Genomic DNA, 13,658 nt, shown 5'->3' with positions numbered 1-13,658 from the left:
TGGGATGACAATGAGAAACCTTTGTAAACTCTTGACTATCTCATGCTAGAGTCATTGGAGCCGACATGTACAACTATGTTCGCGTAGCTAGTGGTGTTAATCGATTCGTCTGTCATATTTGTTTAATAGGTCTGCTGCGAGTCAGCTCCTTAAGACTAGCTTCAATGTCAGGGGCTCTGGCCCTGTGGATGGTTTGCTAAGCTGTATGTTCCGGGTGATGGAGTCCCCTAAGACTAAACTGTAGTGGTAGAATGGGGTGTAGGACTAGCTAAAGTGCTAAATCTATTATGCGTCTCAACCACTTCACCGTTGCTTATAGGCCGCTTAGGTCTGTTACAAGCTGGGCAAGTCAGCTCGCTACAGCTAATGCAAGCAAATGTGTCCACAGCATCTAAAGTTACGAAATTACTCTGATCTAACTGGCGGACACGGTCCTCTAGTAGGGCCAACCTATCCAGGAGAACGTTGCACGAAGAGCAAGGAGCCATACTCACATTGTTTCCTTCATCGAGTCGAGTTCTTGCTTTCTTCGGAGAAGTGGCCGCAGCGTGAGGGAGCAGCTGCCTTCGGAGCATAGTTGCTTTCGACCACCAACCACACCCTTAGCTTCGTTAGCTTTGCAGCGAGCTAGGTTGTTTTTTTCACCGAATCGAGTTCTTGCTGTCTGCGGAGCAATAGGCGAAGAGTAGCAGACGCCAACGGAGCATAGTTGCTCTGAGCCACGACTAGCTTAACAGCTAGCTCGGTGAGAGAGGGGCGGTGAGACATAGTTCTCTTGATTCAAGATGCTAATAATTTTATACTTTTTCACATTGCATCAGTCCATCTTAAATGAGCCCGGGCCCAGCGAATCCGGCAGTGTTTCCGGGTGTTGTTGATAAATGGCTTTCGCTTTGCATAGTAGAGCTTTAACCTGCACTGCAGATGTAGCGACAAACTGTAGTTACTGAAAGTGGTTTTCTGAAGTGTTCCTGAACCCATGTGGTGATATCCTTTACACACGGTCAGTTTTTAATGCAGTACCGCTTGAGGGATCCAAGGTCATGAGCATTCAATTTTACGTGCAGTGATGTCTCCAGATTCTCTGAACCTTTTGAAGATATAATGTTAGGTAAATGGTGAAATCCCTAAATTCTTTGCAATAGCTTGTTGAGAAATGTGTTTTCTTAAACTGTTCAACAATTTCCTCATGCATTTGTTCACAAGGTGGTGACCCTCGCCTCATCCTTGTTTGTGAACAGTTGAGCATTTCCAATCATGTTACCCACCAGTTCCCATTTAGCCTCTTCACCTGTGGGATGTTCCAAATAAGTGTTTGATGAGCATTCCTCAACTTTGTCAGTTCAAATGTTAAATATCTTGTCTTTGCAGTCAATTCAATTGAATATAGGTTGAAAAGGATTAGCAAATCATTGTATTCTGTTTTTATTTATGATTTACACGTGTCAACTTCACTGGTTTTGTACTTCTTTTAATATTTATCCAATTAATAAGTGAGCCTGTGCAAAATAAAACAATCCCACAAAGTGATATTATCAAAATAGATTTTATTCTAGACCTTGAAATCTGACTGATATTCCAACAGTCAGACTGCAACAACGTGAGTGAGAGTAAAACGCAAGTGAGGGCAAAGACATCACATGATAAAGAAAAACAAAACGATTTGCAAACTTGTATTTACATTTTCTGTGAAACATCAATCATCCAGATTTGATCTTTAAGTGTTTTTTTTTTTTTTTTGTTCATTTTGAGTACGTATAGCTACAAATCAATCTGAATTACAAAAGTTTTGGAGGAATACAAAAACTTTCCAAGGGCTGTCAGCACAGCAAAGATAGAAGAATCCACATTTCGGTAGGAACAATAAGGAAAAAGGGGGGAAAAAGACAAAGCTAACACTTGGATGTTGTGTGAAATAAAAGTGGAAAAATACCATATTTCACAGTCATGGACCTCTTTTTTGAAATTTTCTAGTAAGTACAGTTCAGTCACCTTTAAAGCAAACTTGAAAATAGTATAAAAGTTTGAAAAGCAGTAACATTCTGATTAAACTTTGCACTGGAGATGAAAACTTGGAATGCAGATGTCGGCGGCAGGAGTCAAACGAAATGTGATTAGAATATAACCGGAACACTTTTTTTTTTTTTTTTTTTTAAACGAGGGCCGTTTTTTTTTTAAACATTAAATGTGTTAGCTTGAAGAAAACACACCTCCCTGTGTCTCCGTTTCACTGTAAAGTGCAAGAAATCAAAACCCTTTCTAAGGGCAGCGATTTTTCAATGACTGTTTGATGGTATTTTATTTTGGAAACATCACACATCTGGTCAAAATGGACTCTAGGCGTAGATTAAGCAGGAAGAAGAAAAGAGAGAGTGTGTGTGGTCAAACCACAATGAAATAGAAAAGTTTACTGTGGTTTCAGTCAAATATAAAGATAGGACAAAATGGGATATAAAGGAAAAGGACAGCCCGTCCTGCATGAATGTGAAAGTGAAACAAGCCCTGATGTTTCTTCATTAAACATGAGCTTCAGTCTGATTATCACTCAGCATTACTTTGAGCTGGGACTTGAGTCCGGAAAAAGGATGTTAATATGTTAAAGGCCTTAAAAGCCACATCCTTCCGCTCTCGTCTCAAACCACAGCGCCACAGTCCTCCACTACAACACACACAGGTCACGTGACGTTAGCGTCTCACTCGTACGATTCCGCAAACACACAAAATCTCCTCAAGCCTTTTTTTTTTTTTTTAACTGAAACTGTAGGATTGTTAAGACCTGAAAATTATTTTTTTTTTCAGGGCAAAAGATGCAAACAACACATTTCATCTTTTGATTTATCTGTTTATATTCAGTTTACAAGGGCAGAAAAAAAAAAAAAAAAAATTGCAACATGTCTAAAAAGAAAAAAACGTTGTACCTTGTAAGCTGTACATCTGCATGTTTGAACGTCCGTGTCCCTCCCGGCGCACGATATAAAACTTACAGTAAAATCCAATTGCAAAACAATGTCCACAGGACACCAAATGCTGACATATGCAATATGCACACACCAACAGAGAACCAAAAAAAAAATCTTTAGAATTCTGGTACAAAGGATAAAAAGAGGAGCACGAGAGGAATTCTGCTGTTTTGGTTTGCATGTGACAGAACAGAAAGTCTCTCACCCGGGTGGCGGACGAGCGGCCGTGGTGGAACAGGTGGTCCGTGGATGAGTGTTTGAAGGTGTGGGCGGGGCGGGGCGGTGCTCGGTCGTGGCGGACCATGGCGTGTGGCGGGACTACAGCAGTGTGGTGGACAGGCAGGGACAGTCAGTCATTTTGGCTATGTACACATTCGTAGTCGGTCCATGGCTCCCCCGTACGACTGTCATTTCCTCAGGTCTAATACGCAAACCTGGACACAAACGAGGAGAGGTTTCAGAAACAGGAAGTTGCAGTTGACCTCATCCTGGCAGTTAGGAACACAGCAAACATGGTAGCCTTCGAGCTAGCTCCTGTTTCGACCGCTCACATTTTCAGTCAATAAATAAATAAATAAAATAATCCTGTGCTTTTATTCTGAAAGGTTTTTTTTAATCCAGTGGAGTGTCGTCTTCTTAACCTTTGAGTCGACTTAATTCTACAAGGGTTAAAGGGGAACAGTATCACCAGACCTATGTAAGCGTCAATATATACCTTGATGGTGCAGAAAAAAGACCATATATTTTTTTAACCGATTTCCGAACTCTAAATGGGTGAATTTTGGGGAATTAAACGCCTTTCTGTTTATCATAAGCTCATGTGGTGATGACGTCAGAACGTGACGTCTCTAAAGTAATACAGCCGCCATTTTCATTTTCAACACATTACAAACACCGGGTCTCAGCTCTGTTATTTTCCGTTTTTTCGACTATTTTTTGGAACCTTGGAGACATCATGCCTCGTCGGTGTGTTGTCGGAGGGTGTAACAACACTAACAGGGAGGGATTCAAGTTGCACCACTGGCCCGAAGATGCGAAAGTGTCTGCCGCCAGACCCTCATTGAATGTGCCAGAGTGTCTCCACATTTTGCCAGCGATGACAGACATGGCACAGAGATGTATGGATAACCTGCAGATGCATTTGCAACGATAAAGTCAACGAAATCACAAAGGTGAGTTTTGTTGATGTTGACTTATGTGTTAATCAGACATATTTGGTTGCGGCGTGACTGCCAGCTAATCGATGCTAACATGCTATGCTAATCGACGCTAACATGCTATTTACCGGCGGTGCTAAAGCAGACATGGCACAGAGATGTATGGATAACCTGCAGATGCATTTGCAACTATAAAGTCAACTAAATCACAAAGGTGAGTTTTGTTGATGTTGACTGCCAGCTAATCGATGCTAACATGCTATTTACCGGCGGTGCTAAAGCAGACATGGTACAGAGATGTATGGATAACCTGCAGATGCATTTGCAACTATATTACGTTTCCTTCCACCCACATTTAATGCGAAAAAAACACTTACCAATCGATGGATTTAAGTTGCTCCAGTGTCACAAGATGCGAAAGTCCTGATTGTTTGGTCCGCACATTTTACCGGAGATGCTAACGCAGCTATTTGGCCATGCTATTCGGCCATGCAATAGCTATTCGCTCAATAGCTTCAGTTTCTTCTTCAATACTTTCATACTCCGACCATCCGTTTCAATACATGTGTAATCTGTTGAATAGCTTAAACCGCTGAAATCAGAGTCTGAATCCGAGCTAATGTCGCTATATCTTGCTGTGGTATCTGCCATTGTTTGTTTACATTGGCAGCACTGTATGACGTCACAGGGAAATGGATAGTCGCATCGCAAATAGCAAAAATCAAGCACTTTAAAGCTTTTTTTAGGGCTATTCGGGGACCGGTAAAATTTTGAATAAAACTTCAAAAAATACAACAAGCCACTGGGAACTGATTTTTTATTGTTTTTAACCCTTTTGAAATTGTGATAATGTCCCCCTTTAAGCCTCCTAAGCGAGGAAAACGCATGTTTTAAAAAAAAAAGTGTCATGTATTTTTTTTCTTCTACTTTCAACGATTAAATTCTTCAATATTTTCAGTCCTAGTCATAGATATAAAATGTTTTAAAAACCAAAACCAAAACCAGTGAAGTTGGCAGGCTGTGTAAATGGTAAATAAAAAGAGAATACAATGCAATTGCAAATCCTTTTCAACTTATATCCAATTGAATAGACTGCACAGATATTTCATGTTACAACTGAGAAACTAAATTTTTTTTGCAAATAATCATTAACTTAGAATTTAAAGCAGGGGTCTCAGACACGCGGCCCGCGAGACGTTATTTTGCGGCCCGCACCTTAATATAAAAGTTTAATGTTAGTTCGGCCTGCAAGTTTTATATGAATGGCGCTTGACAGCATTGTGTTATTTGGGTCCAAAATGGCTCTTTCAACGTTCTGGATTGCCTACCCCTGCATTAGCGGAAAAGCGGCAAATGAGTGAAAGCGACGGAGACGTTGCCATGGAGACGAGGGTTTTCTTACGTGCCTGGCTGCAGTCACACCGCGACACCGTCCTGTCCGTCAGTAATAACCTGGACCAATTCAAACCGTTATTTTTTTAAATTATTGTTTAATTTGCATTGCCTCACACGATGAACACTACGTATATTTCATCGGATAACACTCCGGTAGCCGTCACTTTTTTGCGCTCCCTATCCCGGTACCATCCACCGACCGCCATGTTGCTGTAGGGAGGAAAAGCGGAACGACACACATTGCAGAAATAACATTATCCTACGTGCGTCGGCTAGATACAAATATATTCCACAACCCCAAACATGTCTTTTTCAAAGCCTGCAGTGAAGAGAAAAGGTTGGTGATGTGCAAAAACAATTCCAGAAAAAGTGGGAGACGCAATATTTCTTTGATGAGCACAGGGGCAACCCGATGTGTCTTATTTACGCAGAGAAAGTTGCGGTGCACAAGGAATACAATTTGAAACGTCATTATACAACTAGACATGCTGAAGAGTATGCAACCTTTTTTTTTTAGGAAATCTTTTCCTGCGGCCCAGCCTCACCTAGACTCAGCGTCCAGTGGTCCCCAGGTAAATTGAGTTTGAGACCCTTTAAAAGGCAGCAACACATTGCAGAAAAGTTGGCACAGGGACATTTTTACCACTGTGTTACATGGCCTTTCCTTTTAACAACACTCAGTAAACGCTTGGGAACTGAGGAGACCAATTTTTGAAGTCAAATTATTTCCCATTCTTGCTTGATGTACAGCTTAAAAGTTGTTCAACAGTCCGGGGTCTCTGTTGTGGTATTTTAAGATTCATATTGCGCCACACATTTTCAATGGGAGACAGGTCTGGACTACAGGCAGGCCAGTCTAGTAGCCGCACTCTTTTACTATGAAGCCACACTGTTATAACACATGGCTTGGCATTGTCTTGGTAAAATAAGCAGGGGCGTCCATGATAACGTTGCTTGGGCAGCAACATATGTTGCTCCAAAATATGTATGTACCTTACAGCACTAATGGTGCCTTCATAGATGTTGTAAGTTGGCTTTTGAAGTTGCTGGCTTTTACACGTTGCGACAAGAACAATCCAGATGGTTCTTTTCACCAAGTCCTCAGTTTCCAAAAACAATTTGAAAAGTCAACTCGTCAGACTACAGAACACTTTTCCACTTTACATCAGTCCATCTTAGATGAACTCGGTCCCAGCGAATCTAGCACTGTTTCTGGGTGTTGTTGATAAATGGCTTTCGCTTTTCAAAGTAGAGTTTTAACTTGCACTTACAGATGTAGTGACAAACTATAGTTACTGACAGTCGTTTTCTGAAGTGTACCTGAGCCCAGGTGGTGATATCTTTTACACATTGTCAGTTTTTGATGCAGTACCGCCTGAAGGATTGAAGGTCCGTAATATCATCGCTTACAGGCAGTGATTTCTCCAGATTCTCTGAACTTTTTGATGACATTACGGACCGTTGATGGTGAAATCCCTAAATTCCTTGCAATAGTTGGTTGAGAAATGTTGTTCATAAACGGTTTGACAATTTGCTCACGCATTTGTTCACAAAGTGGTGACCCTTGCCCCATTCTTGTTTGTGAATGACTGAGCATTTCATTGAAGCTGCTTTTATACCCAATCATGGCACCCACCTTTTCCAAATTAACCTGTTCACCTGTGGGATGTTTCAAAAGAGTGTTTGATGAGCATTCCTCAACTTTCTCAGTCTTTTTTGCCACTTGTGCCAGCTTATTTGAAACATGTTGCAGGCATCAAATTCCAAATGAGCAAATATTTGCAAAATATTAAGTTTTCCAGTTCGAACATTAAGTATCTTTAATTGAATGTAGATTGAAAAAGATTAGCAAATCCTTGTATTTTGTTTATGCTTACAATTTGTGAATATATATGTGAATAGTTCCTTTATTTTTTTATGAATTCCTTTAATAATGCACAATGTCACCTGTTTGTTGTATGCTCTTTTTGTTAAAAAAAAAATAAAGAAAATATTTTGTCATGAGGAAAAACACAAAATATATTATATTTCCCCAAAATGCGTTGCAAAGTGTAATATTAAAGATGATGTAATTACAGCCTTTAAAAGCTCAATAATTCATAAAAACACGGATTTTGATGAGTTAATATTTTTGGAAAAATTACAGTTTTTTTTACGAAGCTCACAATTGCCTTCCTTGCCAAAAAAAACAAACAATCAAAAACACAGTACAATTAGGCCAAATATACTGTATGTATGTATATACATACATATACATATATATATGCATATATATATATACATATAAATATATATACAAACTGTTTACATATGAGTTGGAAAATTGTGTTAGATGTAAATATAAACAGAATACAATGATTTGCAAATCATTTTCAACCCATATTCAGTTGAATATGTTACAAAGACAACATATTTAATGTTCAAACTGATAAACATTTTTTTGTTGTTGCAAATAATCATTAACTCTGGAATTTGATGCCAGCAACACGTGACAAATAAGTTGGGAAAGGGGGCAATAAACACTGATAAAGTTGAGGAATGCTCATCTAACACTTATTTGGAACATCCCACAGGTGTGCAGGCTAATAGGGAACAGGTGGGTGCCATGATTGGGTAAAAAAACAGCTTCCCAAAAAATGCTCGTCTTTCACAAGAAAGAATGGGGCGAGGTACACCCCTTTGTCCACAACTGCGTGAGCAAATAGTCAAACAGTTTAAGAACAACGTTTCTCAAAGTGCAATTGAAAGAAATTTAGGGATTTCAACATCTACGGTCTGTAATATCATCACAAGGTTCAGAGAATCTGGAGAAATCACTCCACGTAAGCAGCCCGGCCGGAAAATAGCATTGAATGACCATCGATTCCTCAGATGGCACTTTATCAAAAACTGACATCAATTTCTAAAGGATATCACCACATGGGCTCAGGAACATCTCAGAAAACCACTGTCAGCTGAGATAGGCCTCAGCACCACCCCGCGACCTCAAAAGGGACAAGCGGTAGAAAATGGATGGATGGATGGGCTTCGTGGCTGCCAAAATTTTACTAAAACAATTTGACAGATTTTTGAGTACAGTGTCTAATGTTGTACAGTATTTTTTGAACTATAAATCAACGTTTTTTTCATAGTTTGGCCGTGGGTGCGGCGTAAACTCCAGAGCGACTTGTGTGAGAAATTATTAACACTTTACCGTAAACTATCAAATATTATGTATCTCATTTGCATGAGCGACAAAGAAAATGTCCGCAATCGTCACACTCACGTCAGCAATTGGTAACTTATAAAAACTGAGAAGGACTGAACTAAAATGGCACCAGAAAGGAAATCATATACTGCAGATTACAAGCTGGACGTAGTGAAATATGCTGCAGAGAACAGCAATCGAGCAGCAGAAAGAAAGGACGCTAGCGAGGCGCATACCAGAGGCAACACTGAGGAAGAAGATCTCATCGGATTTAGCGATCGGGAGTGACAGATTGTTTGGTAAACTTATAGCATGTTCTATATGTTATAGTTATTTGAATGACTCTTACCATAATATGTTACGTTAACATACCAGGCACTTTCTCAGTTGGTTATTTGTGCGTTACATAACGTACACTTATTCAGCCTGTTGTTCACAATTCCTTATTCATTTTAAATTGTCTTTCAAATGTCTATTCATGGTGTCGGGTTTGATCAAATAAATTCCCCCCAAAAATAAAACATATACTCCAGTGCGACATATACATGTTTTTTTTAGGGGTGGGCAAATTAATGCGTTAATTACGAGTTAACTCATCAATCTATTAACGCCGACAATTGTTTTATCGCACATTTGCGTATGTTGTTTACATGCTTTTATTTTGTTAACGCCTTTTCTTAACAAGATGGCGTCGCCCGCACGGGCTTCGGTGTCGAGGGGCTCTTGGTAAAGATGAAACATTTGGTAAAAATACCGGACAATTCTGCAAATTTCCTGGCTGGCTTACAGCGTGGTCACTCCGGGATCACTTACGACCGCCAGACAATTCTGAATGTGGATAGATCGGGCCGTTTTGGACTGAATGACGCGTGCTTGCTAGACCGGCTAGCTAGCATTGGAATACTTTGCCGGCTACATCCAGCGGCCTCTGAAGCAGCGGAGTATATGTGTTGTCTGTCTATTTATCAATAATGCAGACGAGGAGTGTTGGCTTAGTTCTTAACGTTTGCTTTCAGAGCGTGCATATCACAACATACAAGATGCCGTCATGGCGACACAACCTATACCGGGCTACCGCGCATGCTCGTCACTCCTGTTGCATGCTGGGTAGGGTAGTTCTTTTTTTCCCTGGCTCATAACATCACAATATAGTACCATGTATATGCGTTCAGTTTATCAAAGCACCAAGCAAACAATCGGAAAATTCCCATCATATCAATTCCTGGCGATGGTCATAATTATTTTAAGTGCACTACGCAGAATAAACACAACATTATTAATATTGCTACTACGGATAATTTGATCAAAAATTCCCTAAAACAGCCCACTACCTATAATATAGGTTTTTTAAACATAAAATCCCTGATAAAAAAAATGTTTCTGCTGTTACCTCAGAAATTGCCTGTTCAGATGTTATGATTGTGGCTCAGATATTTGTATGTAGATTATATTTATTTTCCATAACAAACAGGATAACTTAAATACCCTGGCAGTGGCAATAAGCTTAAATGTTTGTATTTACATTTTTTGAGTTGATTTTCATAAAATATGCTATTTAACTGCAACTGTTTAACAAGGACTGATTTAAATTGTGTTTGCACAACATGTTTTGGCGCTTTTGTTCATGTGGGAGAATATTCAAATAAAGGTGCACTACACACTACTTTTGAATTCATTATTGGGCTTTGCGTATACAATGCAGTTAATCGCGATTAATCGGAGAAATAGTGAGATTAACTTCGATAAAAAATTTTAATCGTTGCCCAGCCCTAGTTTTTTTCCTTCATTGTTGTGCATTTTCGGCAGGTGCGACGTATACTCTCCGGAGTATATATATACGTAGGGGTGTGCCAAAACATCGATACTACGATATATCGTGATATTTCCTCTTGCGGCACGTTATCGATACACGGGCGTCAAATATCGATATTTATAAACATAAACATACAGCCGTTTTAAACAGATTCGCCCACAAAAACCTGTTTGATTTATGGAGTCACTACTTCGAGCCTCCACATTATGGCGCTCAGCATGAATGAGTGAGTGCAGTACTCTAGAGTACTCTAGAAGAGTACTCTTTGAAAAGGAAAGAAGAAGAAGAAGCAGCAGCAGATGGAAGGAATGGCGCAAAGCGGAGGAACGAATAGCAGAGAAATACATGTGAAAGATGCACCGGCGAATTTTAAATCTAAAGTCTGGGCCCACTTCGGCTTTTACTATACAGACAATGGAACAACACTTGATGAAGAGTTCGCAATCTGCAAGAACTGTCTCGCGAAGGTCAAGTACACGGGCAACACAATGAACATGCACAGCCATCCTGAGCTTGCCACGGAGGAAGGGGCGAGTAGCGACGCTAATGCTAACGTTTCTGTTAGCCAGCCTACAATCAACACCGTATTTAAAGCAAAGCTCCTTTCTGCATCCCCCAGGGCTGCGAGCATTACAAAGTCCATTGCTTGCTTTATTTGTAAAGATCTTAGACCATTTACTATAGTTGAAGACGAAGGTTTCCGCCGAATGCTACATACACTGGAACCAAGATATGACATACCCTGTCGAAAATACTTCACTGAAAAAGCTATCACATGGTGGTAAGTACAAGTTAAAATGTGTTCTCAGGTTTTCATAAGACCACCCAGTTGTTGATAATGTAATGCACTGACTGAAATGTTTATTTTTTATATACAGTGAAGTGCCAGTTTTCATAAAACAATTTGATTTTAATTGTTAAGCACTGATGTGTCCATGATTACATAGAAGTTCAGTAGCACTGAAATGTATATTTTATGCATTCATTTTGTTTTTTTAATCATTTTAATTTGCACAGACAGAAAATATTTTGGTTAAGTGGATTCAGTGCAGTCAATAAATTTTGAATTTCTTCAGTGACACTGAAATCATGACGTATCGTGGATGAAATTTCTTTCAATACATCGATTATCGCATAATCGTTGTATCGTGATCTTATCCTTATCGTGGGCAAAATATCGTGATATTATCGTACCGCGAGGTACCTGATGATACTCAGCCCTACTCCGGAGCGACATATAGTCCGAAAATTACGGTATATTCTCAATGAAACATCAAAGTTTTGGGCTTGCTAGCTGTTGTCCTTCATTAAACAGTTCAACCTGCATTTCACACTTATCTGCTGTGTGTGACTGTCATCTCCTGGTCACAAATATCATCACACCATGTACCAAATAAATTTGCTTGGATGTCAGTAGGCACTTAGCCCATTTAATACGTATATTAGGCGCACCGGGTTAAAAAGTGCACTGCCGATTTTTGAGAAAATGAAAGTATTTTCAGTGTGCCTCATAGTACAGAAAATATGGTATCTCAAAGTAGCTGCAAATATGAGTGCTCACATCTCTCTACTGAAGTGTTGACAGGGGAGGCAGCAGTCAGGCAGAGTTACTTACAGATCCATCGGATGCGCTTGCTCCTACTTTATCCCCAGTGGCGTTCCAGCACACCTCAAAGATCCCGCCTGTCCCTCGGTAGCTGTGGACTAAAGCACCAGTCTGACAAATAAACACACACACACACGTTAGTCGTGATATCACCTGCATTGTTTTCTGTGGGGTTGTCCGTGTAAGAGAGAGAAGACAGACCTGGGTGTTCCAGATGTGCACACACTTGTCGAAAGAGCCGCTGGCTAGGTGTCTGCCATCAGGGCTGAAGGCCACACTGTACACAGGCTCCTGGTGGCGGGTCAATGTGTGGATGCACACGCCACGCTCCACGTCCCACAGACGCACTGTTGAGTCGAACGACGCACTGGGAACAGGGAGGCGCAGTCAAAATGAACCAGTAAGCAATACACAATGGATATACAATATTATAAAGCGATATTAGACTATTATTTGAGCCACAGTGACAACCTTTTTACGAATACATTTTAAAGCAAAAGCAAAAAGGCACCAAACAATATGACATCAAAACACAATATGAGCCATAAATTTGGCTGGTTTGATGTACTGCCAAATTCTCTGAAACACTTTTGGAGAGGATTTATGGTAAAGAAATGGACATTAAATTTGCGGGCAACAGTTCTGGTGGACATTCTTGCAGCCACCGTGCAAACTGCACGTTCCTTCAAAACATGGGTGTCAAACTCTGACCCGCAGGCAAAATTTGGCCCGCCGTACAATTTCATTTGGCCCTTGAGGCAATATCAAATTAACATTAGAGCTGGCCCGCCGGTATTATAAAGGCACTGCCTTTAGCGCTGTCTACAATATGTTGTCACGTCCGCTTTTACTCCATACATACAGCGTGCCAGCCAAGTCACATGATATATGCGACTTGTACACACACTTAAGTGAATGCCACGCATACTTGCTCAACAGTCATACAGGTCAGACTGAGAGTGGCCGTATAAACAACTTTACACTGTTACAAATATGCGCCTCACCGTGAACCCACACCATACAAGGATGACTAACACATTTCGGGAGAACATCCGCACCGTAACACAACATAAACACAACAGAACAAATACCCAGAACCCCCTGCAGCACTGACTACCACCAAAACCCGCCCCCCACCACCAACCCCACCCATCTCATTATTATTTTATTTTAAGATTTATTAGCCTGTGGAAAAAATTAATGTTGATATTTACCTCAGAAGACTACAAATAGAAAAGAGGCATTAAATTTTTTATTTAAATTGTATTTATTTGACCTTTTTTTTTTTCTGTTTGTATTTTGAATGTTGATTTTGCTAATGTTGATTAAGTTATATAATTATTGCTTGTTCCATATTCATTGTTCAAGCAAATCAGTGAAGCAAACTGAGCAATAATTAACAATTTATTCATGCACTTTCTCTTGTTACTTCAAGGCTTGAATGTTTGATTCATTCATTATTGTTATTTTATTTTCAAATTTATTATTAGCCTGCGGACAAAGTTTATTTTGATATTTACCTCAGAAGGCTGCAAATAGA

The 13,658-nt window shown here is 40.0% G+C and overlaps 2 protein-coding genes across 12 annotated transcripts in view; one reads left to right on the top strand and one right to left on the bottom strand.

Moving 5' to 3' along the window:
• The window catches only part of LOC133545573 (zinc finger protein OZF-like), a 538,609-nt gene that overhangs the window by 173,573 nt on the left and 351,378 nt on the right, over positions 1-13,658 (top strand). The window lies entirely within an intron of this gene.
• Positions 1,531-13,658, bottom strand: part of LOC133545580 (F-box-like/WD repeat-containing protein TBL1XR1) — a 110,915-nt gene continuing 98,787 nt past the window's right edge. For all 10 annotated transcript variants that reach the window (XM_061891310.1, XM_061891309.1, XM_061891314.1 and 7 more), the window contains 3 exons: positions 12,320-12,485; positions 12,128-12,229; positions 1,531-3,394 (listed from right to left, as the gene is read on the bottom strand). In XM_061891310.1, the coding sequence (XP_061747294.1) occupies positions 3,368-3,394; positions 12,128-12,229; positions 12,320-12,485 (295 nt within the window). In that variant the 3' untranslated portion in view covers positions 1,531-3,367. The remainder of the gene's footprint in view (positions 3,395-12,127; positions 12,230-12,319; positions 12,486-13,658) is intronic.

The sequence above is a fragment of the Nerophis ophidion genome, linkage group LG28, assembly GCF_033978795.1.
Source record: "Nerophis ophidion isolate RoL-2023_Sa linkage group LG28, RoL_Noph_v1.0, whole genome shotgun sequence".
NCBI lineage: Eukaryota > Metazoa > Chordata > Actinopteri > Syngnathiformes > Syngnathidae > Nerophis > Nerophis ophidion.
This window is presented reverse-complemented; position numbering and strand designations above follow the sequence as displayed.